Source organism: Hylaeus anthracinus, unplaced genomic scaffold (genome assembly GCF_026225885.1).
Source record: "Hylaeus anthracinus isolate JK02 unplaced genomic scaffold, UHH_iyHylAnth1.0_haploid 12000, whole genome shotgun sequence".
NCBI lineage: Eukaryota > Metazoa > Arthropoda > Insecta > Hymenoptera > Colletidae > Hylaeus > Hylaeus anthracinus.
The window spans coordinates 2,905,870-2,922,649 of NW_026534347.1; the positions used below are offsets into that span (position 1 = coordinate 2,905,870).

The 16,780-nt window shown below is 42.5% G+C and overlaps 1 protein-coding gene across 2 annotated transcripts; it reads left to right on the forward strand.

The window, feature by feature from the left end:
- The first annotated feature begins 439 nt into the window (after positions 1-439).
- Positions 440-16,655, forward strand: LOC128890251 (lissencephaly-1 homolog). 2 transcript variants are annotated; one of them, XM_054148575.1, is made up of 7 exons: positions 440-561; positions 4,118-4,265; positions 11,697-11,850; positions 12,179-12,385; positions 12,654-13,064; positions 13,139-13,487; positions 13,978-16,655. In XM_054148575.1, the coding sequence occupies exons 2-7, from the start codon at positions 4,228-4,230 to the stop codon at positions 14,049-14,051; spliced, it is 1,233 nt and encodes a 410-aa protein (XP_054004550.1). In that variant the 5' UTR covers positions 440-561; positions 4,118-4,227; the 3' UTR covers positions 14,052-16,655. The 2 variants fall into 2 exon arrangements, with proteins under 2 accessions (XP_054004550.1, XP_054004551.1); XM_054148576.1 differs by lacking the exon at positions 440-561 and adding an exon at positions 1,315-1,456.
- The last annotated feature ends 125 nt before the right edge of the window (positions 16,656-16,780 follow it).

The window sequence follows — 16,780 nt, forward strand, 5'->3', positions numbered from 1 at the left end:
CTTTCGGTCATGTAGGGGAAGCGGACCGCGTTCTCTAATTCTTTGTATTTTCTTTGCTTCGGCGTATCTTATTTTGTATCTAATGAATCTTGTTTGTTTTTCTTTTCGTAATAACATGCGTGTTATATGTATTATTAATTTGCAGACGAAGAATATATTTTTCCTTTTTTGTATATTACTTTATGTTTGAGTATTTAATAAATGTGTATTCCAAACATAACCTTTACAACAAATGTTATAAAATTATGTTTCAAATAGTAAGGGGTATAATGTCGCACACATAGAGATAAATAAAGATGAAAATTGAGCCACGAGGCGAAGAGGATTGAGAACCACTATTCTAGTTCGAAGGAATAGTTCCTAGGACATAGAGGGAGATTTGTGACATCGATACTTGACGCATGCGTGTGGATCGAAGAATCTCGCAGGCGCCACCTTGCGAGACAGTCCTATCGTAGAAGTTATCTCGAGTAGTTCTTCGGTGGTTGTGTTCGTCCGGTTTTCCCGTGATTTTTTCCGATCTCGAAGGATCCCGGTTACTGCTACTCTGACAAAAAAGACGTGAGTATCGAACACTCAGTCTGCGATGTTTGTTTTCGACGTTGTATTTGCGAGCGGGTCGGTCAGGCTGGCTGCAAAATTTTACGGCAACCAGACGTGACAGGTTCTAGCAAAATGGCCGTACACGATTTACAACAAACAGTTGTTCCGCGTTCGTACGATGATTTCGTATCAGTGCTTTCTGACCGACATGACACCGTCCGATATCGTACACTCGATCGAAAACCGACCAAGACACCGATCGGTGATTCTCGGTCGGTCGTCGAGTCGTGTACCACACATATTCTACGTACATGTTGCACGTCACTTCGAATTGATTTTTTCGCGAGTGACCGCTTGCGTGGTGCGGTGGTACGGCCGCTTTGCCGCAACTGTCGACCCACCGAACTTGCATCTTTGCATTGAATTCCACCAATTCTCGGTCTTAGACGTTATCTTATCCGTCAGACCGCGAACGATCAGATGTAATTCGCACCTTTTGACAGACGGTGTCCGCGCGAAATGCTGTCGAGTCAGCGATCAGCTGTCGGGTTTATCAGCAACTCCGATCCTCGATGACGTTTTTCCGTGCAACGTAAAATTGCATTCATGTAATCGAACGATTATCTTTTCGGTATTAGATGCACGTTTTTCTCAACTTGCGAAGATTTTTCTCGGAAACTGACATTGCTGCCAAACGAGTTTCTCTCGCCTTGTCCCTCTTGAGCGCGCAAACCGAGAAACCTCAGTGTGTCTAACGCTACGGAGCTTGCCAACGATCTCTAGTAGTTCCTCGTGCTAGAACGTAAGAAGATTAGAGAAGAGCGAAGCCACAGGTAGATCGGCGGGGTCGAGAAGGCCAAGAGTCGCTCACCCGACAGACGATCCCGGAAATAGCCGTGGTGAAAAGTCATAGGTGATTAATATCATACGTATCTTGACAAGATCTCGTATTAGAAAGCAAGTGTTAGCACCAACGCTGAGAGTAATACACGCGTTTCTCCCGTTTGTCAACCGACTGCAAATCTACCTTAACAATTAGAATGTCTCGTGTAGAATATCTCGTCCCACTAGAAATACGGGAACTTTATTTTTAAACCGATTCGTAACACGCTACGCAACCTCCGAAAGTGGGGCGCATCTAGCCGAAGTTTTGTCAACAAAATAATAACGCGTGGTACGCGAGTGGTAAAAGTTACGTGAAAGATCGTGGTAATCTTGTGTTTAACGTTTATGGTGGTTGTAATGCGATTGAGCATTGAGAATCGAAGGAGGCTGGCATGAATATTTGAATGCACCGCAAGGTGAAACATACACGACACCGAGGGTGGGCGGACAGCCGGTTTATCGATTACGGCGCATCGCGCCGATAAGCATCGTCATAAAGCGTCGCGACGACGCAGCACGTTCTTGCGATTGTCAAGGTCCTCCCTCGTGCCGTATTTCTTCTCGAGGCGAATTGTTTTTCATACAACAGTCCCCGAAAAAAACCCGTGTTTCGAATAATTTTGGACCCGCGACTCGTCGAACTCGAACGTTAGCGGGGAAGTATGGCTGCTCGCGATTCGTCGCTTCTAATTGGCTCATTTGACTCGCTCTCGCCAATCACAGTGGACTTTTCTTACTGTCGTTAGTATATCACTGGCCAATCGCGTTTCTATTTATTTATTCGATCGAAGCCCGCGTTTTTTGCCAAATGTTATGTCATACTCGGGATTGCATCGCGATGAGCGTTTCCGAGCGGCAAGAGAAATGCAATCGATATTTTGGTACTTATGCGTTGTCTGTCGTCGAATTAAGTGTTACAGAGCTACGACGACTCGTCAAAGCATCGGGTTGTCCGAAAAGTTCGTGCCTATTTTTAAGAAAAATTCAAAGGCATATTTGAATTTTGATGTATATTTATTGAATTATATATATGTACCATTTTTGTTCCACAACTTTTCCACCTTTCAAGGAATGTATACGTGTTATTTGTTTTCAGCCATTCCGACATATTCGGACCTGTCCCGCCTACTAAAAATCGGCATGGACTTTCCAGACAGCCCAATATGTAAATAATAATTGGTTTATTCCCAAATTAAACGAAACGCTCGAATGACAACGTTTCGTTAAATTTTTTTAATTATTTCTCTTTGCGTTTCCAACGTGAAATTTGCGGACTCTAATTGAAATGAATGTTTCAGTGGCGCTTATGAGAAAAATGCGAGTCGCCTATGGGAAAGTAAAATAAATTGCGGCATTGATTGCAGTCTAGGGAGAATGTTATTGTTCCTATTAAGGAGTTCGGGACTAATCGTTCTCACACGTTCCTTTCAATGCTCGTGTATTTTCTTTTTTCATTGGATAGGAAAACGTTTCGCTGGAAGTATTTTAAACGGTAAAAGTACAGTTTCACAGTAATACGGAAAATCGTGTTACTCCGTTGTTTTATGTTAGGAAACTGTGTTTCGTTCGTATTTTTTAATATCTACACTAACGTGGCATCGGTGTTCCATTATAACGAACTGGAAGCCGTGATGGGTATACGAATTTATTGTAATGATTACACACGTCTGTTTCCTCTGCTGTTACAAGTGCAGCTCACATAATTAATGGTTGTCCGGGTAAATATTCAACATCTGTCGATCTCCTTGTACTGAGCGTCGCTTACATATTTGCTGCAGTTGTTTCGACGCCAAAAATATTTCATGACATTAAAAAGCAATTCAAGACTCAAAAAAATACTTCAAGATAAATTGATACCCTGTGCAAGAATGCTGTGTCGTTTATTTATTGGTCGATGTACGCGGAATCGTTTTTTTCTCAGCCATCTACCAGCAAGGACAACGTGTTGCTGTTGTACAATGTTTTGTACGAACGAAACTAGTCCACGTTTCGCATTCTAATGTACTCGTACTGTTAACGCATAATTCACATCGTTTTTCATACCAATGATTGACAACTAGTCGTTTTGCAATAGTTTTATTATAAAGGATTTCTCATACGAGGCTTTAGGACTTTGTTTTTTAAGAGGAAAATACACCTGTCGAGTTTCTGTATTCACAACAAATCCACGCGAGGATGATTCAATGTAAACATTGGCACACTTTTGTTGGAGCAGGTCGATTAATGAATACCAGATAACTGATTATTTTGTGATATTGTAATCAATCAATCAAAGTAATCGTACCTAATCGTTTTAGAGATTGATTGACAATCGTAAATGCCATTTTATTGTACCATTCAATTGAAGTTTACCTTTCGTATTAACATATTTTAACGTTTTCATTATCAGCCTATCGATAGTCGGTGTTTAATACTTATTATAGTATGTGATCCCTCCTCGGTTAACTGCGTTTTTAACAAAACAATTCCAAAAATTTGTCGGCACTTTACCATCAATTCTTTGTCTATTATCTTTCGATAATAGAAGGTAAATATTATCGTTCACGTTTGTTTAGGGAGCTAGCTGATCGTTGCACGTCTGGCTAAAAATGAGAAATTATAATCTACTAAAACATACTGTAACTTTCTGTGTACATGGAGCAATATTTTATATATATTTAACCAACATTGTTATTGTTTTATGTTACAGGCGATGTCGACAACTCGGTACTAAAGTAATCAGGAGCTGACTGGAGAAGAATCTAGTCGCGCTCATTCGAATCACTGTTGAGTATCAGCCAGCAAACACACGCAAGGATCATGAAAATGGTGCTGTCTCAACGTCAGAGGGAGGAGTTGTAAGTTTTTACGTTGATTACGATGTGAAAACAATTATAACGCTAGATTTTCTGATTTTATCGATCGTATCAAACGAAGACGTATACCACTACCATAATTTCATAGAGGAAAAGATGGTATCGTGGCCACCTGCTAGTAAATCGGCTCCCTCATAATGTTCACATTTATAATACAGGCGACTAACTGCAAGCGGCGTTCGTGGCGGAAAAAGACCGTGGGACAGAATGGCACATGCAGAATAGACTATCCCACATCTATGATTCATTAAATACGGAAAAGCTGTTTTTATCGTCACTGTTTTAGGCCCATACTCCCGTCAGAAAGTTATCCCTACTTGTTTCTGGAGCTGCTAGCTCGAAGCGAGCTCCGACGTTATCTCTGACACGCTACACCGTCGACGTCTCGTGTTTTCAAAGCAACCGAATGCCTGACGCTTGCATTTAAAACCAAGCGACACTGTTCGTAGAACAAAATCGCCACCATGTCCGTAATAGCAACCCCCAGTCCCGAGTGACTGACGGGAATAAGAACACCGCTATAGTTCAGACTATGCGGCTCTGATGCACAGTTTGATACTCGATGTCTCGCATGTGTCTGATGAAGCAAATCGCATTAAGAGATAACATTGTATGTGCAAATTGTGAAACAGATTCCGCGGTGACATACAAACATTCACTCTTTTATGCGTCAGCGCACGTTTCAGCCGCGAAAGATAACGCAATCTGTAGATAAAGTTAGCGTAAATTGCGATGCACTTCTTACACACGGACTTTCCCGACGAGTCTGTGTGATATTTAAATATTTAAATAATTTGCTCGTTGCAGAATACTATTTCATTCGGGGACTTGAGGATTTTCGTTGTTGAAATGCATCTAATAAGTACAATAGCTGTGAAATAATCTTCGCGACCGCGAAAGGTTGAAAGGGATTGCATAGCAACGAAATTTTATCCGCTAAGGTCGCATTAACCTCAGCCGAATACGCGAGAACAAAAGACGTTGTTGCGTTACTTGTAACTTTCCTTTTCCTTCATTTCCAGGACGTTCCGGGAGTCTCGGTGGAATTCATGTTATACTACTCGATAGTAAAGTGATTTCGTTTGTTGACTAACACTGAAAAGATTCTTGTTACTCGGCTTCACGTTTTGGGGAGCACTGCTTTCAAGAAAATTACAGTCTAGCGAGGTACACGTAAAATTGTCAGGGAATTTGTAGGAAAACTTGGCATAAGCGACAGTTTCCCGACACTTATAATTAGAGCTCTTTCACATGGGCGGGTAGACGAATACCGAGGCAATAAGTGAGCCTCCAGGTTCTTAGACGTTCATGTGAAAGGGCATTCCTCATCCTTATAGTCTCGATGGTTCTTCCCCGGTTTTTTCCTTAACAGTCGCATGGCGACTCTCGCGTGCAATTGTGAAAGTGAGGGAAATTGGTAGAGTAAAAAATTTGGAACAGTTTCTTCTCTACTAAACGTTTGCACCATTGTCAATTTCTGGTCAAAGTAGTTATCCGGTACCGAAACCCTTCAGAATTTGATTGTATGCATCTCATTGTGCCCTTGTTTAGAAACAGATGTTTAAATGTAGGAGAAAGAAGTGGCATTTGTGCCGCTCACTCAGGCATACTGGAACCTCGAGGTCACACAATAGTCCAAGACCAGATTATCTATTTCAAAAGAATAAATTTCTAATGTTTCCGCATTCCACGTTGAACTACAGTCGAGTTGAAGTTAAAGCTTGAGTCGCTCGTAATAATATAAATCGACTAGTTTTCTTAAAAAAAAAAAAAGAATTCTAACGCCCCATTCGGAAAACGTGTCCCGTATCGACTCGTTCGTTTTGGTGACCATAAGTAACCGACACGTTTGGGAGACGTTCTTGACATTTATAGCTCGGGAAAATTCCGACATCCGAGAGATGTTCATGGCATTTATGGCTCGAGAAAAATCTGACGTCTGGAGACGTCATTCCAGCGCGAGGGGATAATTGTGTCTCGGTACTTTTCGCTGTCCTTCGTTCTTGGCCCTGATATACAGGGTGCGGTTGAATTTGCGGTTCAACCGAGAAAGAGACGGCTGGGTCAGTCCACCGCGAATCGATCATTTGTTGCGGTCAATGTCAGGGATTTTGTTGAAATTAAAACGTCCAATTAGTGGCGGGCTTAAAGTCATCGTTTCGCTATTTTCGAACTTGTTTAACACCCTGCCATATGTTTCGTATTATTATATTCCAAGCCAAAGACTGAAGCCGAAAGTCACCAGTAAATTTACATTAATTGCTGCAATTGCATCTTCGTGATTCATGCTAAAATGCAAATTAACATTGGGTTGATATTAGTATCGTTTACTTTCAGAGACTCGTATCCTTGCTTGCACGCAAAACGACGCGGTGGATCGGAAAGAGTGTGCAGTTTTCCTTTTAAAAGAAAAGACGCAATTGCTTCTTCGCGTGCATCGTTGCTCTTGTGGAAAAAGCGGGGTCATAGGAAGTTAGACATTCTCAAACCATTCAACTTCTACCGCTACCATTTTCCGCGAGCGAGAGAAAAATACGACCAAGTTCCAGTTTCTAGAATCGTTCTTGTATATGACTGTGGTTGTGTATAAGTATGCCGTATACCTTATGGCAGAGGTACCTTTTAGAGATTGATGGATATTGGAATCGGGACTTTGGAAGACCATGTTTTATGCTTGAATGAAGCATTAACCATTAGCATCAAGGGATACTAATAGCTTATAAAGTATCCAGCCACTAGACCAACCGGAATCTATGTAGCTATGTAAACAATTGTTAAACACGTTGCAAGCTTAACGTCGTCACCGACCATTGCGTTAAATGGAGCTTGATTCTCATTTTCCCTGAAGCGAAATCATGTGGATCGCGTCACCCCAGTTTGAGGGCACGAACATACCTTCGCGTTAATGCCAAAACGGGAGGACATCGATCGTGGCGTCTGATCGATGCCGACTAATTCTGGTGACGTCAAATCAGTCGTGGATCGACGCGTGTCGTGCGCGAGTCGCCATCAGGAGAGGGCGTCTCTCGAGCACGCGCGAATAACGGGATCGATAGAGCGTCGAATGAGTCGGCGTCGACCATCGAGGGGGGTTGAAAGAGAAAGAAACGGGGTAGCAGGGAAATGCAGGAAGACACTAGACGCTGCTGCAGGGACGCCTGAAATTGGCTGAATTGGGTACATACAGGGTGTCGCGAAAGCTACCGTGCATTGCGTAGGAAAATATCGAAAAATAGCCAGCAGCCATTTATGGAAATTGAGACGATATCTACGTATCACCTTCTTCGTGTCGTAGCGACGCCAAATGAGTACGAAAGGTTAACAGTCGCGTGGAAACTATTCTTTTCTAAGTCGCGGATTGTCTCTGTCCTTTTTCTCTTTGGATAATTTTTGAGACTTGGAACGAGGTGGAAGTCTGAGAGAACAATGTCCGTTGAATATGCTAAACGATGCATAATTCTCAGTTGGAGCCTTGTCTCTTTAATAATAATATGTAGCCTCGCGTTCTGCTAGGACAAAGCTCTGCGTCTCGTGACTAAAGCTAATTACTGATTGATTGCGTAGACTGTTAGCTGGTGCGATACCGTGTTACCCGCGTTTGCGAGTCGTTTCAGTATTCTGCAATACGAATTTCCCAGCGTTTATATTCAGCTATTCAAATTCGAGCTTTCTCTATCAAATAGTTCTCATGCTAAAAGTATCCAGAAATGGCCCGTTCGAGGGATGTAATAACCATCCACAGATAATCTTTCTAGTAAGACGTTTATTTCCGTCTCAAGAAAGTTCACGTATCTTAAAGATCAAAGAGCACTCCAAACCTTTGAAAGGCATTGTTAACATGGGTAGCCCTGTACATACCTGAATATGAAATATATATATGCCAGTTGCTCTATTGTGTTTCGAAACATGCTCCAACAGAGTGGTACATGCCTCGAGATATCGGTTTAACCCTTCTGCTACGAAGAGTGACTATTGTCACTTGCCTTTAAGCGCTCGTTATCTAAGAGAAGTAACTATTATCAAGGAAAAATAAACATACTTGTAGGTTTTCTCTTTTTTTTTTCGTGGGAATTGAGAGTCTTTTGATTTAACGCATATTGCACTTGCACCTGACCTTGATGACAAATATTCCCCTTGGTACCTATGCCTACCTTGGAGAATACTCCTGTAGGCGATTCGTCTCAAGTGTAAACTCACCCCTTTACGATACTTACCCGTCTCTAAACAGACTGTAGGTCTTCGTCTCATAGAAGCACCAAGCGAAACTTAATCCCCAGTAGTTAAAACGTTCATTGATCCAATAGTAATTGCTAGCTTACGAGGGATGTCCTCAATCCACCGCGTTTGGTTCAAGTAGACACACGAATATCAAATAACCACCAAAGCGTAGCTTTTGGGGTGCAATTTCTGTAACCGTTGCTGAAACAAAACTGTAGAAATAGCATGTTCGGTTGAACGTGCCCGAGGAAAGGAATCCTGCATGTCTTAATGAGGCAATAAACCAAGGAAGATTGCGCTAGCAGATCGTTAAGGATACGCGTCGAGTTGCTCTGAGCACTCGACGATTTGAGTGTGGCCACAGTCGAGAGAGGATAGACTGCAGTGAGACCTAGCAATCGATAGAGCTCCTCCCTCTTCGTTGGCTTACGTTTCTCCCATTCTGTTTCGTTAACTATGTACTTAAAGAGGCAGAAAATAATGGGGAGAAAGGGTGAAAGTGGCGATTCGGACCGATCAATACCCACCACCGTGCAAAGGGAGTTTCAAATATTTAAAGAGTTGTTACGAGTAAACGTAAGGTCGCCGCTAACATTACCACGACCAAGAGTTAACTGTACATTTTACTCGTTCTCACAGTCTTCCACTTGCTCTTGGAAACGTTCATCATCTTTGTTAATGTTTCATTAACGAGAAGGAATTAGACTTTTTGCGGAACATCGTTATGCGAGCAACCGTTCGCTCTGTACACTCGCGTCGTTAGTGTACAGTATGTAGTTTTGTATAGTTTAAAGAAACTATAACAAATCATGTTACACGATGGATCATACGATATCTGTGTATAGAGATTTATCGTATCTCAGCTAATCTAATCAAATTTCGTATAACAACACTCAGTTACGTATTTGGTACAGCATCATGAGATATCCTTCAGAGAAGATATACTTCTTCGATTATTCACGTGAATAATCTCGTAAAAATAGCAGGCTCTCGTAAACCAACCAGACTCGCTTTCTAACATCTGTATCTCGTGGCTAATGGTATCTAACGCAGAATATTCTAATTGCTAACACAAATCTCCAACAGAGTCGCTCAGAAGGTCATTCATGATAGAAAGCCACGACGAGCGAGTCCTTGCACCCTTCGTATGTAGTACGGATACAGCTGTTCATCATTCAGTGTTCTCCAAACAATCGCGTGTCCCACGTTCCCTATTCTCGCAATTATTCGCGCGATATTCCTATCATTCGCTATCACTGTGTACATGAAATTTCTTTTCCTCTTTTACGCCTTTAATTATTAAACGCAACCATAGAGTTGCACCGCATCAGACGAATGCATTTTTCAAAAATAAGGAACTGCCTTCATGGAAACACGAGCATGGTTAATTTATAGGGAAAGAGATAACCTTTGGGATGAGGAATTTTGTAGGCTGCTATCGAGGCTCGGTTATCAATAACGGGTATTTAAGGAAAAAGTTTTGAGGCTCGACGTGTTGTATGCTTGGGAAGCTACGTATTTCTCGTGCAGACGTACGATGGGAAACCTTATATGTCCTACACGCGATACTTGCTGACTGGTGTGTTAAAATTCATAGAAAAAGAAGAGTAAAAGGGATCGTCTTCGCCATAGGAAATGATCGCGTCGCTCGAACGACCCTCCATGCATGAAATTTATGCTAGAACAGCGAAACTGTTTTGCTTTGCATCCATTGTAAAACAAACTTTCATTCATTCTTCCCTTTAAAACAAGATCTTATAGTCCCTTTTAGAAAACACTTTACAAATAGATACTTGTCCCCATTTTCCTACGAGAAAACTTTTCTTTCCCTCGAGACGCTCCTCGTGTTTGGTCAAATATTGTCCTAGATTGTTTGAAGAGAATCGATCGCACGCCTCGACCGTTGGGTTCCTATAGCGCTCGAACGCCGCGAGACAAAACCGATGGTGATAATTCGCTACATACTTACTATCACGTGGAAGCAGGTGAACAGAGACGAACGACCGACTTCAGGCCTTTCACCCCAGCATAATTTTGCCCGACTTTCAATCTCTTTCCCACGTACTCAACCTGTGGCCTCTATTGTACCTGCCTACATCGCGAACAGTTGTTACTGAAATGTCATTATCGAGAATTCTGCTGTTGTTCCGAGTCCATTAATATTCCTAGGGGCTCGATTGCAAATTCGATTCGTAAATATATGCTAGGTAAATTAGTGAAGCAGTCGTTCGAGTGAGTCGTGAATCCGAGTAGAGATACTGCGCGAGGACCCGAGTCGAGAAAGAGCGTAATGTGTACATACAGTATGGAGTCGTACGAACGAAGAATGACGAGACGACGAGGAAAGTTTATACATAGGTACAAGGTGAGGCGCCTAAGAGGGACAGCTCGAGCGTTTCTCGTGTCTTGAAGACTCGAACACTGTGTCTCTGTAATTAGAACACGACGATTATTAAAAAATGGAGGATAGCATTGTCGAACGCCTACGGAAGTCTGTGGGTGGCTGGATACTTCGTAGAAAAATCATAATGCATCGATATCAGTTTGCATGCGCGTTGATGCAACGCGTACCGGAGAAGTACGAAGATGATCGATTAGTTTTCTCAAGATTTTCTGAATGGTTTGCAATTCAGCTCGCATGGAATGGTCCACCAGGTTCCCAAGGTTTCCATCGACTTCTCAGTAAATTGTTGCATAGCGACAGGGCTTAGAGAATTGATACCAAGGATGTTTACGGTGTCGAGAACAGAGCTATCGTTACAATCATTTAATCGTCTCGTCTCTAATCAACGCGGCTTAAAAACACAACCAATGCGACTCACGCGAACACTTCACGTTGAATGATAATATTGGATGAGTAATATACGATTAGGAAATTGCAGATGCGAAACAATTTCCGCGCAAGGTGTCGAGCCACTCAGCCGTCGATTAAACGAACCCTTTTTAGGTGTTGTACACATAGAAAGCTGACGAAGGCCTTATTATGAACGCATGCCAGAGATTCGTCAACACTCCACACACCTATAATTCCCTCCGTGCCTATTTCGTATTATTTTTGAGGACTGTAATTTAATTTGAACAGAATTTTATTTTCGGTTTTTGAAACCTCTTAAGAATGATCTCGGATACGAGATCCTTTGCGTTGTTATGAAAGAAGCGTACAATTGCGAAAGAAAGATCATTGTATTCTTTCAGAAATAAGGCGATCGCGGACTACCTCAGCACCAATGGCTATCAAGATGCGCTCGAGGCGTTCAAGAAGGAAGCCGATATGCCTGGGGAAGTGGAGAGAAAGTATGGAGGCCTTTTGGAGAAGAAATGGACCTCGGTCATACGCTTGCAAAAGAAGGTCCTGGAATTATACAGAACAATTTGCAATTTGCATACTTTGCTGCGTTGTTCGATAAACTTGTACGAGAATTTAGTTATGCAATCAGAATAATAAGTAGCGAGACACGGAATAATGAGGTATCTTCGTTCAAAGTTCGCCGTAGAATTCTGGAAATTCTATCCTTCACTTTTTCCCGTTTATAATTACGATAACTTCGTGTACCACGCGTCACGTATTACAGAAATGTTAAACAAGACGCTTATCGTTGCTCAGAGTGGGATAGAAAACAATAAAGTGTTAAGTTGCCGTGACCGAAATGCTGACAAATTGTTTACTTAAACTCTAGGTAATGGAACTCGAATCGAAACTCTCCGAGGCGGAAAAAGAATTCATCGAAGGAGCACCGACACGCAGCAAACGATCGCCGGCCGAATGGATACCAAGGCCACCCGAAAAGTACAGTCTCACTGGACACAGAGCTCCCATCAACAGAGTTATTTTTCATCCGGTTTTTAGTCTTATAGTGTCCGCCAGCGAAGATGCCACCATTAAGGTAGAATCTTCCTTGACAATTGAACAAGCAGTTGTCGAAGTTAAATGGTTGCTATCTCGAACGATCGCTTGGAAAATCTGTATTATGTATATGTAGCACACGATTTTCTTGCTCGATAATTGAAATTGACAAGCCGCACCTAAAAATAGTCGTTGAAGGGTATTTTGCATACCTGCTCAGAGATAGCAGCTAGTTGCTTTCAACTTTTCCTAGTCATCCCGTAAGTTGATCTCGTTGTATAAAAACTGGTCCTTCCTCGTATCGCTAGGTGTGGGACTTCGAAAGCGGCGAATTCGAAAGAACATTGAAGGGGCACACTGACAGCGTACAGGACGTTTCATTCGATGTCTCCGGTAAACTGTTAGTCTCATGCAGTGCGGATATGTCTATTAAATTGTGGGACTTTCACCAGTCATTCGCCTGCGTGAAAACTATGCACGGACATGATCACAGTGTCAGCTCAGTCGCATTTGTGCCACAAGGAGATTTCGTAGTGAGCGCCTCTAGGGATAAGACCATAAAAATCTGGGAAGTTGCAACAGGTTATTGTGTTAAGACGTTGACGGGTCACAGAGAGTGGGTACGGATGGCCAGAGTCAGTCCTTGCGGCGAACTCATCGCCAGCTGCTCAAACGACCAAACAGTTCGAATCTGGCACGTCGCATCAAAGGAAACAAAGGTAATTTAGTTCGTCGTCCCCTGAAGTCCCGGTCCTGGTCGACAACCGTGTTAACCGAGCGATTTGGTTTTCAGATCGAACTCCGGGACCACGAGCACGTGGTGGAGTGCATCGCCTGGGCGCCGGATAGCGCAAGAGCATCCATCAATGCCGCAGCAGGAGCTGACAACAAAGGTGCCCACGAAGGTCCTTTCCTCGCATCTGGTTCGCGAGACAAAGTAATCCGCGTGTGGGATGTCGGTGCTGGCGTTTGTCTGTTCGCACTCTTAGGACACGATAACTGGGTGCGTGGCATTGTATTCCACCCCGGTGGCAAGTTTATCGTCAGCGCCTCTGATGATAAAACCCTGCGAGTCTGGGACACACGTAACAAACGAGCGATGAAGACCCTCGAGGCACATGTCCACTTCTGCACCTCCGTTGGTGAGTACAATTTGCATTTCGTATCTTCGAACTTGAAAAACAAGACAGAATTTGGTAACTCGGCAGCGTTACTCCACGCATCTCCGCATCCTTGACTAATTCGAAATTTATGAATCGTTATAAAAATGCTGCAAGTCCGAATCTTCGCGAGCAGAGAGCATGTTGATTTTGCTTGTACAGAAGTATCAGTGTCGACGAGAATAAACTATAAAAATGTAAGGATTTATTACCTAGTGGCAGTGATGATAGTGAAAAATAAAAGGGTATATTTGAAATAATGTCACAGTACGCGATTAACGAAATATCGAAAGTAAGTTGAAATATTCGTATTGATTTGTTGTCATTTACGATTTGAAATCCGTGAACAAGTAAACATGATAGGAGTCGGAGCTCTCTTTTAAGCTGCGAGCATGGACACCTATCGCGGATTGAATGATGACTCGCCGTTGAATGAGAAGCTCTTTTATTCGGTTGAATGAAATGCTTCTAGATTTTCACAAAAGCCATCCTTACGTGGTCACGGGTAGCGTCGACCAAACGGTGAAGATCTGGGAGTGCCGCTAGTCACCAAAACGTCAGGGTCTCGTTAAACTTTCGTCAAAGAAGACAGATTGTGGAAAGAAGGCGTACGATACGCGTCGAATTCGATGGAAACGGCCGAAAGAGTAAGCTGCTACAAAAGAAAAAAAATTATCGTACATACTATTATTATTAATATTGATATTATTATACACACATAAACACCTACGGTTAAGAGCTCTTTAATTTATAATAAAGTATACTTAGCAATTATTAATATTATATGTACCTTCTTCGGTAACGAGCTACATGACTCGAGGAGAGTCCTGTGCCCAAGATCAGCTTTCTTTCGCGAGGAGGACATTGCCATAAATTTCATCGATGGTTAACAGCCCTCTCGAGTAGTCGAATATTTCACCGTCGGAAACTTGGTTCTTCGAAGAGGGTAATTCACTCGTCGAGTGGCCCGCGGTTAAAGCGTCTTTTTCCGAATTGTTTGAACGTGTCGTCCTCCTCCGGTCGTCGACGGTGGCAAGAATTTTCGGCTGTGTCACCGTTCGAACATCGCGATCATTCGTTGTCGTTTGTTACGCTGATCTCTCCTCGAGCGTTCTTGGCGATGTGACATCGGGAAATGACGCCGATACATATATTATATACAGACACTCTTGAGATAAATGCGTGGCGGCATCGTTTACTGTGTATTGAACGTCAATAATTTATCTAACGCTGGTCGAGTATGTAGCATATTGATTCTTGTGCGAATTAAGATACACAATGTAAATCGAACGAGCGTGTCAAACGGACGGACGCGTATTTGGCGCTCTGCAACCAGAAAGCAGCGCGAGCAGCGTCCGTTTGAAATGTTCTATTTTACATGTTGCGTTTGTCCCCTTGTATGCGTGTATTATTGGTATCTACAAGACTAACATGAGACTGTTCTCTTAAAGTCAAGGAAACATCCGGCATGATTGGTAGAAGTGACGAAAAGTGACGCAGTTTTGCTCGACAATGTGTGTCGCCCGATCAGCGTGCATTGTTAACGATAGTACTAGAACGCAGGGACGGCCGAGTGGAGCGTGCAATTTGTGAGAATGCCGCAAAATGCAAAACACATGTACCCGTATGGAAGTATTTCAGACGCATAAGTTGTAGCGTGGGTCCCGAGATACGAGAGGTACTAGTTTTATAGTTAGCTCTAAACTACTATTAGAGGTAGCGCAGACGTAACGTAGACAGAAGCAAAACGGGAATAGAATCAGGCCACCGAGTGGAATGATCGAACGATACACAGACATACTTATGCGGACACACGTCAAGACCTCATGTAACAATGCTTAATCGATTAAGACCGATTTCTCGAAACGGTACACACTATTCCGAACTATACCATCTCTCCTACCATATTTTCTCCCTCGATTAGGTAAACGGCCCTCTTCCTGCTCTCTAACCCTCGGGAGAGCCGAAACATTCAACCCCTTAACGCTCGCAAACGATCATTTTTATTTACTGGACTCGTTTCTCGATTGCATAACAATGCGTTTATGCCTGCTACAGGTGTATCTATGTCTGCTAGTGGTGAATCACAGGTTTGCACATTTTGGACGGTCTGTCGTGTCCGTGCGAGACAAGGGCACGAGCGTTAAGGGGTTAACTCGACGTGGTACTAAATTATTTTGATGAACAATAAAGAAAAACGATGTTCTCAGCCGTGTAACGTCGTGCTCTATTATACTACCGGTGTGTTTCGACGAAATTCGTGCATCGTTGTTTGCCACTTTTCGATCCATTGATAATAAAATCTTGTAGCAACCACGATAATTGGAAGTTCTGTTCTTTTGGGAATTCCCTATATATATAAAACATTGCGAAATTGTGTAAATTCTTCGGAAGACAGATCGATGTATTCTTTTATTCGAGCAAACTTGATCTTATGTCTACTTCGTTCTTTTTTTTTTCTCCCAACCCCCGCTGCTCGATAAAAATTGTAGCACTCTTGTACAAAACGGTTCTTTGGAATCGGAGCGTGGCAGGATCGCGCGCATGCGGGTCCGATTTTCGTTTTGAGACATCAGAAAACTTTCTGAAAGCGATCGGAGCACATCCACGTTTTACGCTTGCGAGAGAGACGGACCACGCTCGCGGCTTCTGCGGCAAGCAAAATGCATTCGATTTAAGTCACGACTCCGCAGTACATGCATGACAGTATTTTACATTTATAATAGAGAGGAAAAAAAGCTAACACATACACGTACACACTTATATATTTATAATATATAATATATATTATACATACACGTGTACGTATGTATGTACGCGCGTATACATAGTCGTATACCCGTCAATATGTATATATACACGTACATACGTATATGCACACACATACACAGACACATAAATATACAAAATACATTATTGTAATTAAGCAACCGGAATCGAACAAACGCGTACCGAACTCGGTCTGGATGTTCGATGTTTCTACGTAGGATGACGTAATAAAAGTAATGTCGTAGCTGCTTTTCGTAAATTTCGTCGCACTTGCTTTAGTGACTTCTCGCTTTTTCTACCCGCCCTACGAGAAACAATACCAACACGTCAAGTAGAGTTAACGAAATAAAGTGTTGTCACCATTTGTGATATATACGCATACATCGACGAGCTTTCATTGATATCCTTGCGTTATGGGTCGAACGATACCGGCGAATTCGTGCTGAATTATGGGGATTAAGGAGGGTAATATTTTAAAAGTGCCGCGACGGCAATGTAAGTTTTTT